Source organism: Malania oleifera, chromosome 13, assembly GCF_029873635.1.
Source record: "Malania oleifera isolate guangnan ecotype guangnan chromosome 13, ASM2987363v1, whole genome shotgun sequence".
Lineage (NCBI taxonomy): Eukaryota > Viridiplantae > Streptophyta > Magnoliopsida > Santalales > Ximeniaceae > Malania > Malania oleifera.
Genome location: NC_080429.1, coordinates 66,056,785 through 66,083,532, shown reverse-complemented (window position 1 = coordinate 66,083,532; position 26,748 = coordinate 66,056,785). Strand labels below are relative to the sequence as shown.

Genomic DNA, 26,748 nt, shown 5'->3' with positions numbered 1-26,748 from the left:
TGTTCCCATCTCTGGCAGATCAATTGCAAGGTTGAAGGGAGTTTGTTTGTGCTCATTGTATATCTTTACATATTATTTTCTTGGCAAAGACTCTCACATACTCATACGTTTTTGAAAAACCATTTTTGAGAGCTCTTGCTTGTTTGATCTTTCTCATAATATTTCATTCATAAATACTTAATTAAGAAGATCTTGATTTTTGCTTGCTAGTCTTGGCATCCATATTACAAGACTTGAGAGCTTACTCACTTTTATTTGAAAAATCTTTTCCAAGCTTAAACCCTAAGTATTTGTGGTGATTATATTTGATAAGATATTTGTGTGATACTTGATTAGGGTTTTGAGGTATCATTGAATATTCACTTGTTGAATATATTGTCTTGGATTAAATTTTGAAGATTTCACTCGAGCATTAATTTTCTATCATATGTGAGTGCAATGTTTACTGGGCTATATATTGGCACATATCTGCTTGTGAAGAAACATATTTCCATTTACACAAAATTTCATATATTTTGTATTCCAGGCGTGGGCTTGAAAAAGGAGATTAGCCCTGTGGAATAGTTCCGGATTGACTTAGTCCCGGTTAGGAAAATTAGGTGCACCATCTTGGTAAGGTGTAGGTTGAGATTAGCCCCCGTTAATTGACCTGGTTGTAACTGGTGCTACTCCACCCGTTATGTGAGCATTAGTGAAATCCTCAAACTTATGAGCTAGAGACGAGGACATAGGTACAATTGGCTGAACTCCGATAACATTTATTGTGCGTGCTTTTAATTTCCGCATTTTAAATTTCAGCACATAAATGTTTGTATTTTACTATTGTGAATGATTGAGTTTATAATTACATAGACAAACCCTAAGTTGAGTAATACTGTTGTTAGACTGGTTGACCTAGGCACAAAATTTTAAATACCCAATTCACCCCCTCTCTTGGAAATACACCAAAACTAACAACCTTTGGCAACGAATCTTACTTTATTTCTCATGATGTTTCTTGTATCATCAATTTTATTCTTAAAATTATACTTATCATCTTCAATCCACTCATTTTCTGATTTAGGAACAGAATTACCAATAACAATATAAGTAAGAATGGCTAGTCCTTTCAAAACATTTTTTCATGCACGAACTTCAAGAGATTGAGTATAAGTTTTCATATGAACTTTCCAATAGGTATAAGTTGAACCATCAAACAAAGGAGGTCAATTAGTGGATCATTCGCCAGCAAAACCTTGACTTGTCATGGATGCCATGGATCTATTCTAATGTACAATTAAGTTAAGTACAAGAGTTGCCTAAAAGAGGGGTTGAATTGAGTTGCCTTAAAAATTCTATAAAATTCTGAATTATCCTATTTAGGAACAAAAAGTAAGATGAGGCAATATAATTTATCATAATTTCTACACCATAATGAGACCACAAATCAAGCCACAAGTTAAAAAGGCAAATAAATTTATAATAGTTTGGTCAACCAGACATACATCACTCCCTAAGCAAATAGCTTAAGAATTTTTGTTGAGTTCAATCAACTAATTACACTAACAACCTCTCAATTAGGACAACCTAACCTTTTCTCACAAATTCCTTCTCTTACCTTCCGATAAAAAAAAAAAGTGCAACCAACACTTAGGACACCTAATCCCCTCGAGGAAACTACCCCACTTTCAAATAGAAAAATACAATTAATCCAATGGTTCTTTTCTAACTCACTTAGGTATATTCTTAATCAGAATCAATGAGACTAAAGAGACTTATGATTGTTTAGCCTATTAAATAGATATTACAATAAGCACGATTGAAATAGAAATAAAGCTATTGCAGTATAGGAATAGAGAAGAGAATGCTTTACTCAATGTATATATTATGTTTTATCTTTCAACTTGTACAACGCCAAATATTTATAAACCAAGCAAACGGCAATGTTAGACACCAGCAAACATTTAGTTAATGTTCAACAGACAAGATTAGTTGATAATTAAATCGTCAACCCAGTATGTCTTCGAGACTACTAAGTTTCCAAGAATAAACTTGAGTTCCAAGATAAATTATAGTTAAAGTCTTGAGTGAGTTTTATTTCAAATTCCAATGCAAATTCTAAGCACACGGGTTAGAAATATTTAAGCCAAACCAAAGATAATTCATGAGATAATCAAGATTAATGCTCTAATAATCATCCATTAAATCTTTTTGGTCAACTAGAAAACATTTCACCAATGTAACCCATTAGAAGTCTTATAACAGTGAATCATCTAGCACAGCTTCCTGTGAAGCTTCATTGATACTTCTTATGAAGCATTTATCAAACACTTCTATCACAACTTCTATCAATGTTTCTATCAGGACTTCTATTAATGCTTCTATTATAGCTTCTAATGAATCTTCTTTTGCTACTTCTATATTACTTCTCATTCTTTAAAATATTTCAATAATATATTAGATATTACTTCTATATATGTTTTGTCAACCATCAATATTACATTTTATTTTATTTTTTATTAATCATCAAAGTCTAATTCCAACATAAACCAAAGAAACATGCAATAAGGATAAAATATAATACGCAATATCCATAAACAAATGTCCTAAAGAAGTATTTATTTTTCTAAAATTTCTTAGAAATTTTCTTTCCTTATATTGTTCTAAATTTTATCAATTTTTGAAATTTTCCATTTTTATACACAGAATTTTTTATCTAGAATTTTTTGAATTTTTAAATATTTGTTTGGATTATCTAAATTTTTATTATTTTCATTTTCCAAATTTTTCATCAATTTTTTTAAATACTTTTATGCATTTCTAGACTTTTTGAAATTTTATGAATTTTCCATGTTTATGTTTTTTTGAGTTCTTTTAAAAAAAATTGAAATCTACTTATTCTTTTATTGTTATGTAATTTTTTATTTATAATTTATTTAAATTTTTGGATTTCTTATGATTTTTTTGTCTTGGAAATTTTTTGTTTTTTTTAGAATTTAGCTCACAACTAAAAAACAAATAAGACAAAAATAAGTTTAAAAAAGGAACCAAATAGAACTACGTCATTTTGGTTCATAACTATGCCTCAAGAGGGGAATGGGGAGAGAGGAGAGGCTAAAACCCTAAGCTCAATGGTCTCGTACCTCTCATATGTGGTATCTATACAAATTATACAGAAGTCCAAAAAGTTCAACAATTTTGGTTCGTAACATATGCCATAAAAATGAATGAAGAATGGGGGGTGAGAGGAGAGATTAAAACCTCAAATGGGTTTTCGATAATTGAAAATTAATTTTAGGAATCGAAATTGGAATAATTGGTTCCCATTCCAAAGATTTATTCTAAAGTAATCTTATTTCGATTCTCATTTCATACAGGAATGAAATTCCTGTTTTTCCTTACATATTGATTTTTGACTTTTATTTCAGAATTTAAATCATGATTTCTAGAAACACAATATTTATTATAGTATGATTATTTATATAATAATATATATATTATATATAAAATATAAATTTAAAAAGTAATATTATCATTATTAATATTTAAAATATTATTATATATTTTAATATAAATATTAAACCGTACTTATTAATATTTTTATTATATATAATAATATTATAACATAAAAAAATGAATAGAACGGTATTAGATGTTAAAGTTGTGGTATAATTATTGATTTATTATATTATTATTTATAATCTTAAAAATAAAACAAAATATAATATAAAAATGAAATGGACTAGAAAAAATAATACTGTTGTATATTATAAGTACAGTTCTCTTTTGTCAATTCTCTCTTACATATCTTATGCGAGCGATATCTATGCCAATTGTACATTAGTCTAGAAAGTTTAACAATTTATAGAAAGATCCAAAATTTAGAAAACCATAAAAGAATCTAAAGCATCAAACTTTTACCCCCACTTAATTAACAAGATCTTTTAAAAATGTGTTTTCATCTTATTTGTTTAAATTTTTTTTTGAGTTATGTTTTAATCATGTTCTCTTTTTTTTTTTTTTTGTGATTGAACTAAAGGAATCAGAAGATACTGGTGACATCTTAGATTTGAATTTATATTGGATTTGAATAAGATGTGATATAAAATTGTATTAAAATTTGTCCAAATTCACCTAAATTCAAATTCAATATCTGAAATTCATACTCCCAAACACGAGCACAGTATAAAATGCAAAGAGTTGTTGGATTTCGGGTGCTCATTCTCATTGGCCTAGCTACTTCTCTATAAAACAAATTGTTCAAAAGTAAAAGTTTATAATCTCCAGTGATTTTTTTAAAATACTAGGAGGATATGCTTCTTTTAGGTTTCTTTTTCGCAAATTTTAATTGTCTATCTCCATTTTTCGTCCATCATGATAAAACCTTACTATCAACCTCAAGTCACCTGCTACATTTAACCACATCTCACAACATTTAACCTGCTAGAAACTAGTTTCTTTTTACATATTTTCCCTTGAAAACATAAGGCAGCTGAGGTCTATAATGACATAGTTTTCAAGGAATTTAAATCCCTCCCAAATTTATCCTCACTTGAGTATAAAGTATAAGTAATAGCTTTCTGTTTTGACATTTTCTCTGAATAAAGTATAAGTTTACCAATGTTACAGCTTTTTAACCACTCACAATCTCACTTCATTGCAGGCAACGCATTTTATAGATGAACATCCTAATCCAGGTATTCTCACCTCAAATTAAATAGGTAAATGAACATATGTTATAATTTGTCTCGGAACTTATAAAGAGGATCATCATCACGAACACATAAAATAATCATTCATCTAGCGAATCATGAATTTCAAAACTTGAATTTAAATATGTGCAAATTGAAATAAACCATATATGACATTATATCGACATTTTTTTTCAAATTTTTTATAGAAATTTAAATCTAAACCTCAAAATCTTTACTTCAAAATACTAGCTATTATTTTTCAGCAGAAATTTAACAAGATTCACAATCTGCAAGACATATTTTGATTTCTAAGATGACCCATACAATTGCTTCAATTTTGAGCTTGAATTTTGACAAATGGAGCAAGAAAACCTTCTAGGAGTTGCTTTGCCAGATGGACTAGGGCTCCCAAGAAAACTTCCAACCCAACCTCCTACCTGCAGCTCCTTTACTCAACCCAACTACTCTACCTTCACTTCAATTGCACCTAAAACACACCCCCAACTGATTTTTGAATGCCCAATAAACAAGATGACCAGTGACACAATGCATTAATACACAAGCAAGGTTGTATATAAGACTAATAGGAGTCGCATTCATGATCAATCATGCAACCACACTTGCTGCAAGGATGCTAAAAATTGCTGTTTTTCTTCTTATATCAACTTGTTATCAATGTCATCAAACATGGAATAAGATACAATCGTTCTTTTTCTTAAAAGATTAAAGAGTAATTCAAGCTTTTTTCCCAGTTTTGTATTGCAACAAAAACAAATGATCATTACAAGAATACAATCCTAAGGTTAGTTTCTACCTTACGCAAAATGAAGATCTTCCATGCTAGTTGTTTTACAGCAGTCTTCATACCCGCACAATGGGGAGAATTTGACGAAGGTGCAGAGCACCAAACCAAACCATCTACTTTCCCCTACTTGTCATCCAAGAATTGCATGATCAGGCGTGAAGGGCTTCTACCTTTTGGGTCAAACCATCAATCCCCTCATCAGTGTGTTCAGCAATTGGCTCCTCCTAGGAAAAATAAATATATAAACAAACAAATAAATGTACTGGGACACCAGATAAAAGCATACCATTCCATGTCTTAGAAATACTACAGTAAAAATGAGGTCATATGCAATTTTATACGAGAAAATGCTTTTTTCCCTCTCTTGCATTGATTTTGTGCCGCTTTTCTATTTTTAACAATTTTTTAGTTCGTCACACACTAAAATGCACAATGGAAATAGAATCAATTTCACTTGCTTGGCAACAGCATTTGGCGGGAAAATTCATCCACACCCACCCACAAATAATTACCAAACTAAAATGTACTGAGTAAAAATACGTCAGCACCAAAAGAATATTTTCAGAGTGAAAAAGTAATCAAACAAAATTCTGAAGCACAGGAAAAGATTTGATATAAGGCAGCAAAGAAATTTGAGCACACGATGAAACTAGAAGTAGATCAACTGCAAATGCCAAGTAATAGACTATAGACCAATTTATTTCTAAGCATGGAAATTCCCCCAAATCAACCCATTGCAGCTGTTAGGAAACATTAAATAGTTGTGCTATTTTAACTACTGGAGACCCATCATCAATTCCATGATTTGAGACTGCAAAATGACCAAAAAACAGGAAATATGTATAGCATGTGTTACCTCAGAATCCTTTTTATTTTTAACGACAACACACTTGGAAGCACTTATGCTTGCACTCTTCAGTAGACTACGGGCACTGCAGTTTGGCCTGCTACATCCATTCTGTGCATTCATGTTTGCATTTTCTGAATCTGCAGCCTGCTGTGATCTAGGAGGGCTCTGAAGCGCTGTACGAGCAAGTGCAGCCAAATCATCATTTTGATCAGCAGTCTCATCCTTGGGTGCACAAACCCGCTCCCTGAAAAAAGGAAGAAGAGTAGCCAATAAATACAAAACATCATATCAAACTAATTAAGCGTGCAGACTCTCTAAACAACCTGAAAATCAGACCATCTGATTATGATCTAAATCAATTGCAGAAACTATGTTCATTTACAGTAAAATGGAAAACTGAATTACCACTCAAAAAAGATAATATAATTTACACCATAAAATTGAAGATCCTGGAAATCAGAGCAACAGAATTGTACATGCGGACAATTATAAAACTGCCAGGTAAAATTTTGATAATTGCTAATCTGTGAAAAAGAGTTTTCATATTTGTTCATCCGTGAAATACACAGTAATACTTCTGCTGATACAATGTTTGAAGTGGTCTGAGGTTCAGGACATGATTCTGTCCACGACTGGGATGCATTTGGCAATGCGCATTCTGGGAAGAAGCCCTAGTCAAGTTATAATGGGCTTCTAGTCCACAAGTCCAAAAAATAAAAGCTTCAGTTCCACAGAAAGCTAAACTGAACTGTGTGGCCAACTGATCCCTCTAAACTAGAGAGAGAGAGAGAGAGAGAGAAGTTTTAGGGAATGATAAGAAACTTTGGGATTTTTCTAAATCAAAGTTTTTAAAGGCGAAGGCATGCAAGGCATTTTAACTTTTAAAAGGTGAGATGTAAGCCTTAAAGCATTGGGCCGTAAGCCTTTTAAGAATTTATTTTTAAGATTAAAAAAATTTAAATAAATTTTATCTATTTACAAATTTAAAAAATTAAGAAAATCACAAATATAATGTAAGAAAGAAATATGTACTTTGCAAACTACTTGTCGGCCATTCAAAAATTGCTAATTTGAATACATGACATAAATCATGACAAGAGATAGCTATACTATTACAAAGTTCAAACATTTTCATAATCTAAGATACAACTCTCTGTTATTTTGGAAATATTGAGGTTCAAGAGTTCTAGAAATCAACTCATATTATGAGATTCCTTTTATACAAACATGTAGTTAAAATTTTTAACCAATTTTTACTTGAGAATCGCTCATCCAAAATGAGTAAGCCTCAACTAAAAAGGCGCAAAAGGCATGCCTTTTGTAAAAATGCATTAGCCTAAGCATATAATGTGTTAGCCTTTTTGGAATTTGTTATTTTAGGTTGAGCCTCGAGGCATTTTAGGCATGTTGTGCCTTGAGGTGAGTCTTAAGGGAAGCCTCGATTAAGCCTTTTAAAACACTGTTCTAAATTGACCCCACTGAAATTGAAGGAAACAATAGAGGGAATGGGGTAACTTCGCACTTTGCTCGAGGAAAGCCCATTGTGAAGTCATAGCATTGTCCCCTCTCAAAAGAAACATCCAAAGGCTTAAAATTCCATTACAATTGGGGAGAACTCCAATAATCATTTGAGAGAGAGAGAGAGAACAAGCAGTTATTGTACTATTTTTTTCTTTTATATGAAATTTGAAGATTTCAAATGTTTTTATTAAAAAATCAATTTATTTTATGCATGAAAGTATTTCTCGACATGGAATACCGTTATGACCCCACTGATAAAATTTTTATCTACACCACTACCCAATTCCATTCAATTGGGAATTATGCCTAGTTATTTTTTCAGCCTATTGATAATTTCTGTCTTTATGTTTTGAATGTCCTGTATTCATTTTTTCTTATAATAATTTTATTATATATACACACACACAGAGACTGGCTTGATATTACACATTGAACCAACGCTTTACCTAGGTAAGGAAGCATGCTGCCTTTGGAGTGGAGTGCTTCTTTCACCTTTACCGTAATGCTCCTCAAGATGGGCAAACTGTCGCTTGAATCGATCCACACCACTAGATTGACATGAAGAGACAACTCGGTTAGTAAAAGAGAAATCCAAAGTAAACTAGAAGCAAGCACCCTTCTGTTTATGAAATTAACTAGTGAGCTGCTAACTGTGATACATATGCCTAGAATGGTAAGGCCTCTAAACTCCTCCCTCAGGACACTGTTGCGTTGCCCGTGGGGATGGGGTAGCCCCAACTTCCATAGGTCCTTGGTTCGACCTACTAATGAGAATTGAGGTCCTTGCGCAAGCGTCTCATCCCTAAGACTTGCTTGCTCCGTATGGAGTGCCCTACCCCCCCCCCCCCCCCCCAAAAAAAAAAAAAATAGTGATAAAAAAGATTATCATTTTGCAGCCAAAGAATCCAAAATTTTCAGAGTGCAAAAATAAAATGCGTTCAACCAAGATGATAATAATGAGACTGTTTGAAGCCCTGAAGCAGTCGTATAATCAAAGTATTGAGCTTTAAATAGCAATGGGATGGATTTGACATGAAATGGGCAAGGTGAGTCCTGTCAAAATGTAAAATAAACAAACATGACCTAATACAATTGAATGGCATACGACTCTTGTTTCATCCTCCACAGCAGCACTGTAATGGTCATAATTGCAGAGCAAGAGTATCAACAGTTAATGCTAGTGGTTCAAATACATGGGCTGTAAACCTGTGAAATTAGTGTCTTGCAGGCATTTTACAAAATGACTACATGACAATTACAAATACATAGAAATGGGTAATCATAAAAAGATTAGGGCATGACACAGCAAAAACAAGGCAAACAACAAATATATACATTAGTATGTGCATTTTAATTTGTTTATCTGTACGAATATTGTATGATGCCTTATATTTTATTCATTAACTGAAGAGAGAACTTTCCTCAATGTTATATGCTTACCTAGAATAACTTGGATTGAAATGGTGAGAAAGGGATTGATGACAGTCTAATTTATAGAGAAAATGTTCCCCTAGATCGAGCAAAAGGTGGAGAAGAATTCATATCTGACCCCATTTAGTGGAAATTTTATTGTATATTTCATATAGGCATCTGAGCAGGCTAGTGCAACGCAACCAAAACCCCATCACAGTCCAAACCTAACATGGGTAGGATGTCTCCAAGGGCCAAACTGTACCCCGCTTACAATTTCCCATCCCAATCCCAGTGTGGTGGGTCGGAAAGGTGAGATCTAACTTCGATCAAATTGCCATCTGCAATTGGGAAAATGGGGATCTCTTACAGCAGCAGCTGTAGTTCTATGCACTTCTTTTTTCTATTTTTTGACTTAAAATACAGAGAACTTAACATTTAGCCCAAGAAGGCAAAAAGATATCTGACAGCGGCAAGGAACAAAGCATGGTGAAGATATGTGATCAAAGGGTAAGAAAATGAATATAGTAAACAATATGTAAAGAAACTTGAAACATTCTTTTATCGTGATTTAAAAGCAGACGTCATCATTCTTCCAGCATTCTAATATTCTAACACTTGGGTCATGTCTAGTACACAGGAATATGAGCTGATGAGATAAAAGTCCCATAACAATATGTAAAGAAACTTGAGACATTCTTTTATCACGATTTAAAAGCAGACATCATCATTTTTCCAGTATTCTAGTATTCTAACACTTGGGTTATGTCTAGTACACAGGAATATGAGCAGAATGAGATGAAATTCCCATATTGCGTACAATCCCATGTTTGGCTCACATTTCAGCCCAGAATAAAAATAGAAATTCTTTCCATTGGTTTTCAAAATCCACCAAACTGCAGGTATCATCTGTCTGAGACAAAGTATTTTCACCACCAAAAGGCAGGGGAAGGGAGTGGAAATGTCCTCAGATCTCGAATTCAGGCCTATAAATGGGTGACAAGAGCAGGAGGCATTTCATTCCTAGGTATCCTAACCACTCATTCCTGGACACCATATTGCCTTAGGGGATGCTTGTTTGCACTGAATGAACTATAAAGAACCGGTTCACTGAATGGTTGTTGAATTAAGAGACCCGTTGTTTTTGGCTGGTTATTCTTCTGACTGCCTCTTATTTGGTCAGCATGAAGATTGACGCTTAATCTTATTCTGAGACAAGACAACCCTCTCTCGTCAACTTACTCCTCATCCATCTCCCTCTGGTTCTCTCACCAACACAATCAGGCATAAATCCTTGACTTCAACCATTAACAACCATGCTTTTGGCAATTTTGGAAGCACAAAAATGCCTGTCAATCTTGCGACAGATTCAAACCCCCTGCCCAATGAATACTAGTGCAGCCCCTCAGTTAGATGAGGACCGTTCCAGCCAGATTTGTAATTTTTTTCATTTCACATAATTTTTCTTTTTCCTTTTTCTTCAGAACCTGAGTTTGTAGAAGAAGATGATGATGATGGCGATGGTGATGATGATCCGATCATGACACTGAAATTTTCTTGGGGATGGACCAAACAGTAGTTTAATCTAGTTTATCCATTACACGGAAAGAATTATTGTTTATTTCTTCTTGTTTATTTTTTTCTTCATAGGGAAATCAATTTTCTATAATTTCCAAGATGCAATTTTCACTATATTTCAATTTTTAAATTATAAATAAACCATTTTTAAAAAAAATACATTCTGCAATATATAGAAGGTATTTTTTTATTTACAAACAAAAAACTATATATATTTATTTTTAAATTATAAATAAACCATTTTTTGTTTTTATATTATTTATTTTTTAAATTTTTTCATCAAAATGTTTAGGGTATTCAAATAATAAAGAGAACATTCATATTCAGACCTTTACCATGTAACCTAAACTATTCAGTATTCAGAGGTTCATTTTACTTCTAATTCCAGTTCACAGATTCAGCACTAGATCCAGCATTCAGCGCTTAATGCTTAATTTTAAAAAAATGCCCTCTAGTGTAAAAAAGGTAAATACAGTAAATTATTTTGTGTTATGTAAATACTGCAATTTAAATTATTACTTCTATTTTGTTACTGAACATAACACATTTAGAAGCCTAGTTGAAGATTGAGTTTGTTCACCAATATTGGCAAATTTTTCTTTTTCTCCATCTCCATTCGCTTGTTAAATGGTGGATATACTTGATAGATGACAACTTCCTGGTTATATTAATGATTAACAATACAAGCAATCCTGTTCCCAAGTTAGATATTAGAACACAGGTAAATGGACAATAAACCATCACAAACAGTCAAGCACCAAATGATCTATTTAATTAATAAAACACCAAAGAAAGGGAAAGTAACTCACAAAACCAGTGCTTTGAGTTGGTAATTTCTGCTTCAATATAATGACTAATGACTTTGTCCAAAAACATGATTGTAAAATCTTTCAAATGAGAACCCTTTTCTTAAAAGGAGAATTTCAAACAAATGAGACTCCTCCTCAAGGAATATAAAAAGGCCAAACACCAAAAGAAAAAAAATAAAAAATAAATAAAAATACCAAAGGATGCAAGCTAATGATTTTTTGTTTTATCCTAGAACAATGATAAAAAGTCATTGTTTAGATGCAAAAAGAAATTCCTCAGGCTATTAGATTTCCATGGCATGAAAGATCTAGCTGGAGGAAGATACTTAGGGATACTTCGCAATATGGAATTATATCCAGGTAATCTCAGGGGTTTCCCCAATCAATGCTTGAAAAGGGTACCAAAAATTCTTTTGAATAATCTAAGTACTCCCATCAAATAAAGGAATAGAATAAATGATCACAATTTCTCGTGCTGTTGATAGATGGTAATCTATATATTTCAAATGATTCAGAACCCAGAATAATACCTAAACAATTTTTTGGATAAAAAAGGAAGATATATTAAGAGAGAGAGCGAGAGAGAAGATACAATCTAGGTAAGGATACAAAATCCTCTAAAAAATTAAAATTAAAATAAAATAAAATAAAATAAAAATTAAAAAATGAAAGTTAACCAAGAAAACCCCTTTTTTAAGCCTTTCCCATCACAATTCACTGAACACACCAAATTTGCCAGTTTCCTTTGACCCTTCTTCACTTTATATTTATGACCATCAAGTCTGACGAAGTTAGTTTCCTCCACAATCTGGCAATCAAACATCCAATTTATCCGGGCAATATTCCATCACCATACAACTATACTATCATCTTCAACAATACTAATTCCCTCCAGTCCTTCCATTGAAGGCGACAGCACATAAATTAAATCCCCAAGATGATCAGTTTGTCAGATATATAACCATTCTGATCCCAAATCTCATTTAAATTTTAACCCCCATCACATTCAAAATCACAAATGCCTTCACTGTCATTGTCCAAAACATAACCCCATCTCTTTTTTTCCTTGCAGATGCTAGCCCTCTTACTAGAAACACCTTGATAACCAATTGGCCCTTCCCCCATACTTAAACTACCTCTTTAATCTCTCTTACAAACTTTTTTTTTTTGTTTTCTCACCAGAAGAATCTCAATTTCCTTCAAATTGTTTCCTTATTTCAAGGCCTATCTGCACACTTCCTAACGTTGAGCACATACCTTTTGACACCTAAAATTAATAGAATTTACTTCCTTACTAGAACTATATCACTCCAAACAAACAATAATACCCTGCATCCCATCCTCACAAGAATTTTGATTCTTAGAGGAATCTCCCCCTTCTCATCCCCAACGGACATCCCACTGAAGATCCAATCCTCTATAGGAGAAAACACTCTCCCACTAGGAAAATTGCTGATTTTTTTGGAAACAAAGGACCCGCTTAGTTGTGGAAAACAGTTTTCATCTTCCTTTTTTTTTTCCAGAAAAATGCAAAAAAGTTAGCTAATTTTTCATTTTTACAACATTTGTATGAAATAAATGAACAATGAACAAAAATTTTTGGCGATATTTACTGGTGAAAATAGTTTCACTTTCCATTTCTAATTTTTCAAATAGTAACAAAATTGCCACTTGTTTTCCAATTTTCTAAATTTATATAGAAAAGTTGGGAAACATCTTTTTATTATTTACTAGATTTTTAACTCTTACTTTGCACATGAAAGCACGAAACTCATATATTGGACTTTAATTTGTGTGGATCATGTTTTTACTTTCTTTGGATCTTGGACTTTAATTTGTGTGGGTCATGTTTTTACTTACAGATCTACAGAAATCCAAATTCAAACCCCAAAATCCATGATCCCAAATACTACATTATATAATTTCTTTGGAAATTGCAAGACAAGTTGTCTTTTTTTAATTATTCTAAAATCTAGAAATAAAAATAAAACAATATTTAGCACATTTAAAGGAACTCTTTATTTTCTACATTTTTAATATGAATCTTGAAAAATAAAAAATAAGCTACATTTTTTATAATTCGTTGGAAAATTAAAAAAATGAATAATGGAAAATGTTTTCCACAACTAAATGGGCCCTAAACTTTATCAATCCGCCTCTTCCCCTCTACTATTTCCAAAGCTGCTGTTTCTATCCTATTGGCCACCATGAATCTACTTCAAAGACACGCAATACACCGTCAGATTAGTGCATCTATTTTGCTCAGAAGCTTGATCAATCCCAGCCACCTCTTGAACTCATAAAAATTGAATTTGAGCTTCATTCAAAAGGGAAACTGAGATTAATGGCCCTCCTTCAACTTATAATGCTCCTGGGCTTTAAAAATATTTAAAGTATTTTGGGTCTGCCCATGAATGTGGCCCAGCTGAGGAATAACTGGAGATTTCTCCTTTTCATTAAACAGGCCCTAACTGTTTTCTTCAACCCGATCATGGACATGCTCAATAGACTGCCCCAACAGCGAGCCCAGGTCCAAAATAATCCTCAGAGACAGGTCCAAGCCATCCAGCCTTCAATGCCCTGTCTTCTGCGAAGGACACCCTAGCCACCTGTGGAACCATCGGATTCCCCATCTGAAACCCTAGTCATCTTCGACTTTGGCTGGTCGTCATTCACTCCCTGCCATGAAAGCTGAAGGTCTGCCCTTCGCATCTTCCCCCCTCAGCAACCACAAACCTGCTTAAAATCTGTAGACACAATATCCTCCAACACACTTTTCAGATGGAGATTTCCATCTCCTGCAACTTCATTTCCCCCTGATGCCACTTGACTCCAAGAACAATTATCATTAATTTTATCTCTACCTTTACCATCAGCACGAGGAAGAAGAGACCCCACCATTGCGCTAAATTCTTCCCCAAATCGAAGCCAATCATCACCTTTATAACCTCCAGGAACAAAGACAGAAAACCTCTTGCCTCACGAGCCATAACTGACCCCAAAAACCTCCCTACCATTTGTCACATGAATTGCCATCCAATAACTCACGCAGCCCACCCAAAAGTTTCAAAAACCCTTAGCCGAACTTCCAAGAAGCAATGGAAATCCATCAGAGAAACAGTTCGCCACAACGACAATAACCTTACCCACCTATTGTGCACCATCTCAAGAACGAACGGAGTGATAACCCCCACCCCCCCCCCCCCCCCCAAACTTTATCCAACCTCAAATCAAAGGTCTCTCCTTTGGTCTGGATTGAATAAACCCCAGGAATCATGATCTAACACCAACATAATGAACAGCGAAAAAGAAACAGAATTTAGGTTAGGCTTTGCAAGAGAGAAAGAGAGAGTTCATAGCCAGAGCAGACAAAAGCTAGGAATAGCTAGGTATAATTCCTCAACAATTCATGGATTCATAAATGTTGTTCATTTAATCTCTGAAACAGCATAGCACATCCAGAAAAAACGAACACAAATCAAAAAGCAGGCATAAGGGATAACAGGGGCCGCCTACCCTCATGGAGGGTCAAAAGTAGAGGAAAGCTCAAAAAATTTTATCTGTAGTTAGAAGGTTTTTGTTTGTGATAATTAGAGGTGACTCCTTATACAAGCTCAAAGGCGATCCACCTATTAAAAAATTGTGGAGAAAAAAACTGACATGTTTGACCCATTTAAATTAATAAACGAACCAAAGCATCCACCATTAGGTGCAGTGACTGCCATAGACAACTTTATCTGGTAACTATTGAAGTCCTCATTGTCCGTTATCATAATTCGCTGTGGAGTGTGGACTACAACCCACTAATCAAAGACAAAAACTCTCACCCACAAAACTTGGAGTTAGAACAGTGTTGACAGTGCATTTGCACAAAAAATATACTGAATAAATAATTTCCAAAAGAATGGAAAACCACAACAGCTTTGGTAGAATATGAACTAATTATACCAAAATTCCTCTAAAATCCTTGGAGGATGCTAGAAGTACAAAATCAAAATGAAATGAAAATAAGAGTTGTTCCACATATCATCAAATACAAAACAAAAAGAGTTTATGTAAAGTATAAATTTAGCAAAGGTTTCACTCCATAATTGACCATAGATTTCAAAAATTAACAATTTTATAATAAGTATATAATAGTATCAGATATGAGATCAAGAAATGCAGCGGTTAACCAAAAGCACTGGTATGATTAGAACAGGGATTCCCTGCTCCACAGCATTTTTTTCATCTACTTTTTTAAGTTCCAAAAATGTTCCTGAAGAAATTCTGAAATGTTTAAGTAACAAATCATCAAATCAAAAAACAAGTTTAGGATTATAACATATAGTGGGGAGTAAAAATATTTTATTTATCATATCCTTTATATTCAAAAAAGCCATGAAGTACACGTGAAGTTCATGCCCAAAACAAGTATTGTGATAAACTAATAATCTAAATAGAACCCACGATATACTATCAAAAAAAATTCAATTCAAAGGCATAAGAGAGCCTGACCTTGGGTACATAAAGCTAGTTTGATCTGCACCATGAATGTACTCCTGCAGCATCTGGGGATGATACTCTAAAATCTGCTTACCTTGAACACAAAATTCATTATAACTATAACAATTGATTGAAAGCTGCAGTAATTTCAGACCAAGGAAGCCTCAGGCCATACCTCTCGATAGATTAATTCTCTAACATCATCCTTTGCTAATTTCCTCCTTTCAAACTCAAACTCAAGTTTTGAAATGGGTTGAGTGGAAGGTTCACGATCCACATTTGATAAACCATGAAAGTAAGGATCAGCCAAAGCCTGCAAACATAAGGAGGAGAGACATAAGGAAAGCATGCTGGTCCCATTAACTAGATTATATCATTATAAAAGAATTCCTTAATATCCATAAATTTAGCCGGAATTTCAAAGAAACAATATAAGTCACTGAGAATTACCTCTTCAGCAGATGGACGATCTTTAGGATCAAATGCAAGCAAGCGCTCCAGCAGGCGAAGAGCCAATGGATCTGTATTAGGAAACTTCTGTGAAAATGGAACTGGTGGCTTTTTTCGCATGCTACTCAGATATCTTCTTGCCTTTTCATTACGAATCTGTGAAGGTCATGAAGATATAAGCATTTAAGGAAGGATAACCAAAAGAAGGATCAAGCTTTAAAATAATGCAAGGTAAAAGCAAAACAGAAATCTCAAATTTTCAAAGCAGTTAATATGTAAGATATAAAGAGGATCACTAACTGTGAGAAGTCAAAGCACAATGAAAATTAAAAACTCAAATAGAATCTGCTTCATTACAAATGGTAAGCTTGTCCATTAATGACTAAATAACAAATACCTAAATTAAGAGGACTAACCCTTGCAATGGATTCAGGGGAAGGAGTGCCAAGCAAATCAGTCATAAGATCCAATTGATGCACCACATTTTTCCCAGGAAACAGTGGTTTTCCCGTGAGCATTTCTGCAAATATGCACCCTATGCTCCAAGTATCAATTGCAGGGGTGTACTGCAAAACAAAAAATATAGTAATTGCATGAAATAGATGAAGATCATCATCTGCAACAGCATTTATATTGCAAATGGTCTTTAAATTATACCACATCAAATAATACACACCAATCATTAATTATATTACACAATAATCTCACTCCACAGAATTTGCTGGCCATGTTCTAATGTCACTGTGGCGAAATGAGGATTTGTAATTGTTTGTGCAGATTGATTTTACAACATTTATCATCCCAACATGATGAGATGTGGTCTGCTACCAATAACTGTAGTATGATTTCAGCAGGAGCAGTTAAACGTCATAGCATAACACAAAGATCATGCACCAATTAGAACCTATTCCCATATGAAGGAATCGCCATATTGCACACGATGTCAGTTTTTTAAATGCTCAGGCACTTTTAAATCCCATTTCATTAGAGAAGAGAGGGCCAAATAACCTTGTTGATCACTCCAAGTAGCTAGATTGGCTGAGAGCAAAATAGCAAATTGTGAAGAATGTCATCAATTCTTGACCAAATCAAGATGATTGAAGAGGGGCAGTCCAGATATTCATGATTCCAGGTTTTTAAGGATTGGGATTGGTTATCCCCAACTGGTTCATTGGGGGCATCCTGGTTATTTGGGACACTAGGTTCCGTTGTAAATTGGATCATTTGGTAGGTTCCTTTTCAGTGCCTTTTTTTTTTTGGGATGTCAAGAGTAAGGCTCGGTGAAGGTTTACTTCAGTTTACAAGCATAATTGTCCTTGGCTGAGGGTTTTCCTTCAGGAAGAGTTGGCAGCGGTTTATGGTCTGCGAGAACCTAATAATTGGTGCTCAGAGGAAGATTTTAAATCGGTGCAGATCCACATCCACCAAAGAAAAATAAGGAGATTCTAGGATCACTTCCAGCATGTTGGGCTCTAACTCATTATCAAGGATCATGATTTGAGAGTTTTCCTTTTCCAAATGCGTAATTCACTTGTTTGGCTGCAGGTAATAAGACACTTAATGCTAGGATTGATAGATTTTGTTCACTGCAGATTAGGAGGATGCTTTTCCAAGTTAATCCCAGGAAGTGCTTCCAAGAGTGATCTTAGATCAATTCCCCTTAGTGCTTGCTATTCCTCTCAAGTGGGGCCCAACTCCATCTAGATTTGGAATATGTAAATGCTAGTTTTAAAGCTTGGCTGAATGGTGGGGTGAGTGCAATGTGGATGGATGGGGATTTGTTTTATGAAGAGATTAAAATTTTGAATGAAAAATTATACTTGGGAATGTTGAGGTGTTTGGTGATGTACACAATAGGAAAATATATATTTTACAGAATATAAGGGTGTTAGATAGATTAGAAGAAGAGGGTCCTCTCTCAAATGAATTAGCTGGTACAAGAGTTCATTGTCTAATGAGTTTGAGCAAGTTTTTCTAAGGATATGAGTTGGAGGCAAAAAACTAGAATGAAATGGGTTAAGGGGGCTTATCATACAAGGCTTTTTCATAGGGTGGCAAGCGGTAGGAGGATAAGAAATTCTACTAAGAAATTAGAGGATGATAAGGGAGTGACTGCCGGATATTTTGGTTTTATTGCAAGAATGATTACTGACCTATTTTCAGAGAAGGATAAGGATAGGTGATGTAGGACAAGAAGCAAGACCTTGGGAAAATTCTTGTTGGACGTCAGTGGAGAAGAATTGTACAAGGTTTGTTGTGTTTAATTAACAGTTTATTATGTATTTTTAGTTCAATTAGTATAGGATTATGTGTATTTGGGGACTTGTTTGTAATGTCTATGTAATTTAGGGGTTCCTCTATCATTTCATCTAGTTTTAGGGGTATATGTGTAATTTCATGTATTAGAGGCCTTCATATAAATAGTTTGTGAAACCATGTAGAAGTAGGCTGTTGAATTTGAATTTGAAAGTGAATGGATGATTTCCCTTTGTATCTCCTCTCCTCTCCTTATCTTCTTCCTTTTTCTTTGTCTTTCCTCCCTTCTATATCTCATGGCTGAAGATCATTGATGCTGTCCCAAATCAATAGGACTATGATTGAGGGATTTAATTGGTGCTTATTTCAGCAGAAAAAACAATATGGCTTGAAATTCTGACTGCATGGAACCTCCATAGCAAATTTTCCATTTAATTCATAAGCAGCTACCTTTGGTACTAATCTTATTTCACACAATCCAAGGACTTCCATAACATTGGCATGATTCTGTTTGAGCAATGGTTCTTTACGTGATACATCTTCGTAATGAAAATGCAGTGGAAACATGAGCTGGTTTTTCTAGTATCTAATAAGAATAAGCAGTGTGAACAATCTACTTCAAAAAGATAGTGGTGGTAAGAATGCAATAGAAACCTTCTTTCTTCTACCCAAAGAGGAAGAAATCTTGTCTCAAAAAGACCAACTGAAGCCTCCTTGGGATTGGCTCTAAAAGAATAGGACCTTTTATACCATGATGGACTCCTTGTCAGGAAGAGATAGAGAAGGCTTTCCTGGCTTCTCTCTTTCGCCTTCTCAATGCATTGCTTGGGTCTTCATTAAGCACTAGTTGCGCACTAGCTCTTTAGTGTGAATAAAAAAGTATCAAGTGATGGAGTCTTTCAGAGGTGTAGCTAGCTCTTAGTCAGCTGTAAACTCTTGTTCAAGGAGTGAGGAAAAAGCAATTCATTCATTTCACAGGCAGCAAGAAAGACATAATTTTTCCTCTCGGCATAACCAGTCTTAGCTTTTCCTGTTCATGACTCCAATCTTCTTTCATCAGAAGTTCTCGCTAATGTCTTCACTTGAAATGAAAATAAGGAATCCGAGCCAACAAGTCATCCGGTTAGAAAGTACTAGCAGTCTGACTTAGTTTAGGAAAGATGCCATTTCTCTTGTTTAGCCAAGAATTGCTCAAGCTGAATCAGCTGGTAGTCTTTCCTCAGCCTGTAGGTCTTCGAGAGAGGGGAATCTGTCATCTCAGGCCTTGTTCGGCTTTGATTTATAGAAGAGAACTCCCCACTGCCACGGCTTATGTGAGAGAACATTGAAAGTTTCCAGGTGGGTGATGTGGGCCATATCTAATACTTGGAGAGGTTTCTGCATTTGATTTCATACATGAATTGCCACAAGGGCCTCTCCTTGCACTACTTTATGTTCCCTTTTGAATTCCCCCACTTCAGTAAGATATGTGTAGAGAATGGCTGCGCCTCCCCAGTCATTGTGGTCTTCATCATCACCTAACCGATTGCGGTCTAGCCTAAAAACTACTTTTAGTAACCCAAAACAACAATCAGCCTTCTTTAGGGTGAGATCCTGTTCCCTTAGGTTATTCAATCGGACTTTCTCGATCTAAATTATGCTTAAAAGATCCTAGCAAAAATTAGCTTCTAAGGCTCTCCTTGAGCATTTTTTTCCACCTACTAGATATTCCGCTTTGTCTTCTTGTAGGTAGAGTAGCCTACCCTATAGTAGGTCTGTAGATAGAGTAGCGTACCCTTACATTTAAATAAGGAGATATTACTAGTTCTAATTCCCTTCTCTTGAATGAAGTAGATCAATCTTATGTTTTCTTTTTGTAAGGAATCTCCTAATGCTAATCCTTTATCTCTTTTGCCCTTTAAGAAGCTAAAATCCCTTCAAAGATAAAGGCTTTTGCATGGATTGTGATTCTTAAGAAAAGAATACTAATGATTTGCTTCAAAGTCAATGACCTAATAATAAAGCCCTGTCACCAAATGTTTGTCTTTTGCTTTATGAATGAATGAGAAGACTTGCTCTCATTTGTTCCTACATAGCCATTTTGCTCCAAAACTTCACAATAATTTGTCTTGGTATTCTTGGCAAGAATCGAGCATGTCCCTTGTTCTTGGAAGACTTATATGCTACTATTTTCAAAGGGTTTTGGGAGGGGAAAGAAGAGAAAAGCTTTATGGTGATGTGCCATCTTTGCTCTAATTTGGTGTATTTGGCTGGAGACGAATGTCAGAATCTTTAACGGTATTACCGCATCTCATAGGTCTGAAGTAGAATGGTGTTTCTTGTGTCACTTTGGTGCTTGGCAAATTGTTAAGGAATGTTCCTCTAGAAGTCTTGCAGCTTGAATGGATTGCTTTGATTCATTAGAGTTTCTTTTTTCCCTTCCCTTTTTTTTCCCTTTTTCACTAAAACCCACCTTGTTCTCCTTGTGATGTACTTTTTTTGGACAAGAAAACTGTATTAACAACTATCCAAAAGGGTACAAAAGGAAGAGGACAAGAAGTCCTCCAAAGTGAAATAGTAGTAAAAAAACAAAATAGAATAAAAACAGAAACAAAGAGTTGCATTAATGCTGCCTTCCAATCCCTAAACAGGTCAGGCAGCAGCACTCCCTTAAAAAAACCAGAGTGGACCCAAAACGAGGCCAAATATACAGCCCTACCCCACAACAAATAAGGAAAGGTAGACTGATCTTTGAAAATTCTCACATTCCTATCTAGCCACTAGGTCCACATAATAGCAAAAAATCAAATTCCGTCAAAGAACTCAACCCTTTCTACTCTTGCATCAACCCCAGTATCTCACCAAAAGGATAACACTCACCACCTGCAGTGACACCCAAGCTCCACCATAACCAGAAAACAAAGCATTGCAGAGATGTAGGCCACCTTGCATTGAAGGAAAAAAGTGATTCATATAACTAGCCTGACAAGTCGCAAAACATCGCACACATGTCAAGGTTAAGGGCCTTGAAGAGCCTTCTTGTATATAACAAGTTAACACCAGTTCAATGTCACCATTTACATGAAAGTCCGAATCTTGCAAGGAACCTTAGCCTGCCAAATGATGTGGCTCCAAGAGAAAAGGCTTGGGCACCCTTCCATATTCTTTCATCTACCCTATTGATCGGAGAAACTTTATCCATAGATGCAAGTAAGATGGAAAGCTCATGGACCTCTCTTTCATTGAGATTCCTGAAGAAAAAAATAAATAAAATTTTTTTAAAAAAAATGGAAGACTCAAGAAAGTAAGCCCCCTCCCCTCGAAAGGGGAAAAAGTGCTAACAGGTGCATTGTGAAGGATCGAAAGTCTGAACAGGACAGGCACCTTTGGCTCCAAAGAACTCTCAACCACCCACACATCCTCCTAGAATCGAACCCTATTGCCATTCCCAATTTTGAAACAGGTAAGGTGAAAGAAAAGACAAGCAACTTAGGAAACACAAACTTCCATCGGCTTGCAAGAGAAGCATTGCCACTTCCTAAAGAGTCCCACACATTACGATGAGCCCCTGAGTTACTTTTTATCACTTTGTGCCATAAGGAGTTAACCTCTAAGGGGAACGTCCACAACCATTTTCCAATGAGAGAGATGTTATTGGAAACCACATTATCAAGCCCCAGCTCTCCTTCCGATTTCGACCAATTCTCCACCTCCCAACTGACAAGATGATCTTTCTTGTTCTCCCCAACACCAGACCACAGAAAGTCACACATCATCCTCTCAGGATGTACTTTACTTTCTATCTTTAATATAATTCTTTGTTAATCTAAAATAAACAAATAAATAAATAAGATGCTATCCATTTTCCATTGGCAATCCTCCACCACCACCAGCATCACTCAAAGAGAGAAATTTTAAAGCATAAGAAGATTTTCAAAACATGGTTTCATCATATAGGATAACTCTATTTGTTGGTAAACTCAAAGCAGTGCAAATAGAGTGGTAAAAACTAAGTTGATACCATATTTGAATGCATGCAAAATAGACCGGACACAGAATACATCACCATGAACAAAATGCAGTTTGTTAATTTGCAGAACATGAACTTTGACACATGTTAACTCCAAAAGTTGATCACATTTTACACATCTAAGTTGGGTAGAATTATCAATGGAATTTGTTGAGGATTGATATATATATATCGTTGGCCCACAACCTAACAACTTAAGCTTTTAGGTAAAGTTGTAATCTAACATGGTATTAGAGCTATGGCTGTTAGGAGGTCCTGCCATCCTAGGTTCTAGTCCCATGGCCACATTTATTACGTAGTGGTTAAAAATTATTTTATTTCCTGTAATGAGTATAGTTTATCATTTGTTTATCTCTCCATGTGCAACCGAGCTGGACATGTGGAGAAGCATTAAAGCTTGATACACATTGTCATCCACAACAACACCTAGAGCTTAAGCTTTTAGGTAAAACAGTAATCTAACATAATTTTTCTTTTAAAAAAAAAGGCAAATTATAAATGGATTTCAGGAAAAAAAAAAAGTTTAACATGTAGAATGCATCATGACCCAGGATAATAACAGATAACAAGCAGTTCGTACAATGCATCAAATAGTAATTGTTCACAAGATGCATATCAGGAAAAGAATTCAGTGATCACAGGCAATGTTGCTACAAAAATAGACTAAAATAAAGGAAGAAGGGGAGAAAATAAAATGAAGAAATAATTGAAAATTTTCCAGAAATGAATTTTGATAACAGATCTCATTCAGATTCGCAGAAAATTCATGTCAGTGGACACAGAATACCTAGTGAACCAAAAGCAGTTTCTTATCTTAAGGAACATGAATTTTGTGATGTGTTACCTCTCAAATTTTTTTGCAAGTTACAGGTCTAACAGGGGTAGAATTATCAATGAAATTCAAAAAAGGCCTAAAATGTAGAGCTGTATCATGAGTCAGGACAATAACAGATAACAAGCAGTTCCTACAATGTATCAGGAGTAACTATTCACAAGCTGTTCTATCCACTCGAAAGGCATAGCATGCAGTGATTAAAGACAACACATTCAAAAACATCATATAAAGGAAAGAAGGGGATAAAAAGGGGGCGGGGGGGGGGAAAGAAACTGAACTAGCAAAACTAAGCAGCAATGTAGCAGATGTCATTTGGATTCTTAGAAACCACACAGCAAATGCCCCAATCCATCTGAAATATTTGATAATTAAAAAGCAGACAAACATAAACAGTTGAAATATTTTATTAAAACAAATAAATAACACTTTTTTTACTTACTTTTGAGAAGAAAGAGCCACAAAGTTCAGGAGCACGATACCACCGAGTTGCAACATAGTCCTTCAAAAAGTAAACAAATATATCTAGCAAATATGAACTATTTAGCCCGCAAAATGACATTTATTGCAACATAAAAAATTAAAAAAAAATCAGATTAAAACATTGAGCTGAAACTTTTGATTCGCATAAACTAGAGTCACTATGAAAAATGCCATAGTTCAGGGCCAAGAATTGCAGGACAGAAGCACATACAGTCCAGAAAATAGCTGACGGAGCATCATTGAAAGATACACGGGCAAGCCCAAAATCACAGATCTTCAATTTGCAGTCAGCATTAGCAAGGATGTTTTTTGGCTTTAAATCTCGATGAAACACATTTGCTGCAATATACCAAGGAAAAACTCACTAATGATTATTAGAAGTGCAAAAGCAAAACAATTGCCAATAGTGTGTTTTTTTATCTGCAAAAAGGAGAATTCCTTTCAGATACAATTGAAATAATAGATAATTGTATCATTGAAATGCACAGACCTGTATGTATGTACTTTAAACCACGAAGAAGCTGGTACAAGAAGAACTGATAGTGCTCTGGAGTAAGATCATCATTTGCCTTAATGACTTGGTGAAGATCAGATTCCATCAACTCAAAAACAACGTAGATATCTTTGAATTCTCTTCGAGAAGGGGGAAGCATAATATGCTTTATTTCTACAATGTCGGGATGTCGAAGAAGTCGAAGGAGCTTGATTTCTCTTAGAATGCGTGTGGCATCAGATACATGCTCAAAAACATCATTAATCTTCTTAATTGCAACCTTTTCTCCAGTATGGGTGTCAACCGCAGAGCCAACAACACCATAACTTCCTTTGCCAATGACTTCTTGAACTTGGTATCGGCTTGCCTCTCCATATTCTGTGAAGAATTCCGTCTCCAGTGTGCTCTAAACAAAAGTAAACAGGATCGAACTAATTACTTATTAATAGAAAACAACTGATAAATTCAAAAAGACAAATACAAATAGAACAAACACATAATAAAGAAAGAAAAAAAAAAAGGGGGGGGGGGGATCACAAATTCATTTTGCTTTTCTAAGATGGGGTCATTTGAGCAGTAAAGTTCTTTGTTGGGATAAAAGCACGAAGAAAAGTAATGAAACAAAGCAAGCCGAGTAACAAAAAGAGATAGCAACTGCAACAATAACAACTTGAATAGGAATATTAATAGGTCATAACCGTTGAACTTAAGAGACTAACATAATTTTTAAGATCAAATGCCTCATTTGCGTTACCAAGAAACTGCAGAGAGGAAAAAACAACATTGGCATTACTAAAAAATGCAGGTAAGGAATTTTGGAGGAATTGAAATCCCTCCAATCATTAACTAAAATTATCAAATTTTTTTTTTCAGTAAAGGGGAAAAAACGAAATCGACAAACATCAAACCAGCAAAACGATAAAGTACGCATTAGAGCCTCTAATTTAAGAACATAATTTTAAGAAAAAATGGAAAGGTCTCAGGCCAAAATTGAACAAACAACAGATCGATCGATCGATCGATCGATCAAGAGAGAGAGAGAGAGAGATGTAAACCTTTTTGTGGGGATCCATGAAGATGAATCTGGAAGTGGTTCGTTTCGAGACCTTGATGAGCTTCAAACCTGAGATATCTAAATCCTCTACAATCGTGAGCTCTTCCTCTTGTTGTTGTCGTTGTTGTTGTGCGGATAAGGAAGGGGGTGGTTGAGCGTGAATTTCGGTCAGGAACGCATCTCCACCACGGATACAAGTGTTGACTGGAGCAGTAGAAGTGGAGTCGAGGGAGGTGGGGATAGAGGTGCGGCGTTGGAACCAGCGACGGACGCCATCCACCAGTGCTCCACTCCCCATATAATTTACCCACCGATCTCTCCCGCCCTCCTCCTACCCGCTGCCTTCCTTCCAATCCCAGGCGGAAGATCCCACCATTCCTCCTTCCCTCTGCCTGCCCTCCCCCGCCTTCTCTCTCCTCGCCTCCGTGCTCTCTCTGACTCCCTCTCTCCTCCTCTCTCTCCCACGTTTTATTTTTGTTGGTCTTTTTTATGTTGGTTCTAAAATAATAAATTGTCATGACGTCGGTCTATGCATCTCAGATTATGAATACTGATTCCTCCTGGTAATTTGAACCAAATGTTAGATGTCATTTAAAATTTAATTATTACTAAAAATGTGCTTAGTACACGCGTCCATGCTTAAAAAATTAATTAATTAATTAATTAATAGTTTTTTAAAAAATAATAAATACATTTTCAAAGAAAAATATTCTTTATGAAGGATTATGGGGTATTTTAAGAATATTAATAAGTAGTTATAAGGACATTTTTGAAATATTTATGAGTAGTTATTGAGGCATTTTGAAAGTACTAAAAATCATGCCAATAAAAGGGAATTCTCTGACTAATAATAGAGATATATAAGTAAATTTTTTCTTACAATATGTGGACTTTTGTGTACAAAAAAAAAATGTAACCTTTAGTCTTTGGTAATGTTACTTGTACATAAGTTTGTAACCATCACTGACAGCAAATAGACTAGGTAAAGTAGGTGAGCACCACTTACTGCATCGGGTTTGTTGTTGTCATATGGGCCCGTG

General features: G+C 35.0%; 1 protein-coding gene across 1 annotated transcript; it reads right to left on the bottom strand.

Annotated features, from left to right (window-relative positions):
* Positions 1 to 5,305: 5,305 nt before the first annotated feature.
* LOC131146013 (mitogen-activated protein kinase 9) lies at positions 5,306 to 26,226 on the bottom strand. The gene is made up of 11 exons (XM_058095262.1): positions 25,710 to 26,226; positions 24,652 to 25,060; positions 24,373 to 24,500; positions 24,121 to 24,180; positions 16,998 to 17,147; positions 16,582 to 16,737; positions 16,307 to 16,444; positions 16,144 to 16,217; positions 8,296 to 8,397; positions 6,335 to 6,572; positions 5,306 to 5,702 (listed from the first exon to the last, which is right to left on the bottom strand). Exons 1-11 carry the CDS (start codon positions 26,004 to 26,006, stop codon positions 5,628 to 5,630), a joined length of 1,827 nt encoding a protein of 608 aa, XP_057951245.1. The 5' UTR covers positions 26,007 to 26,226; the 3' UTR covers positions 5,306 to 5,627.
* Between the last annotated feature and the right edge of the window lie 522 nt (positions 26,227 to 26,748).

What these genes read in the sequence shown, in the direction of transcription:
- LOC131146013 (XM_058095262.1), bottom strand. Translation starts at nt 26,006, where the DNA reads ATGGGGAGTGGAGCACTGGTGGATGGCGTCCGTCGCTGGTTCCAACGC. An exon ending in CAGCATGCTTCCTTACCTAG is followed by an intron (nt 6,573 to 8,295) that starts GTAAAGCGTTGG and finishes TCCTTTTTTCAG; the next exon opens with GGAGCGGGTTTGTGCACCCA. An exon ending in AAAATAAAAAGGATTCTGAG is followed by an intron (nt 5,703 to 6,334) that starts GTAACACATGCT and finishes TATTTTTCCTAG; the next exon opens with GAGGAGCCAATTGCTGAACA.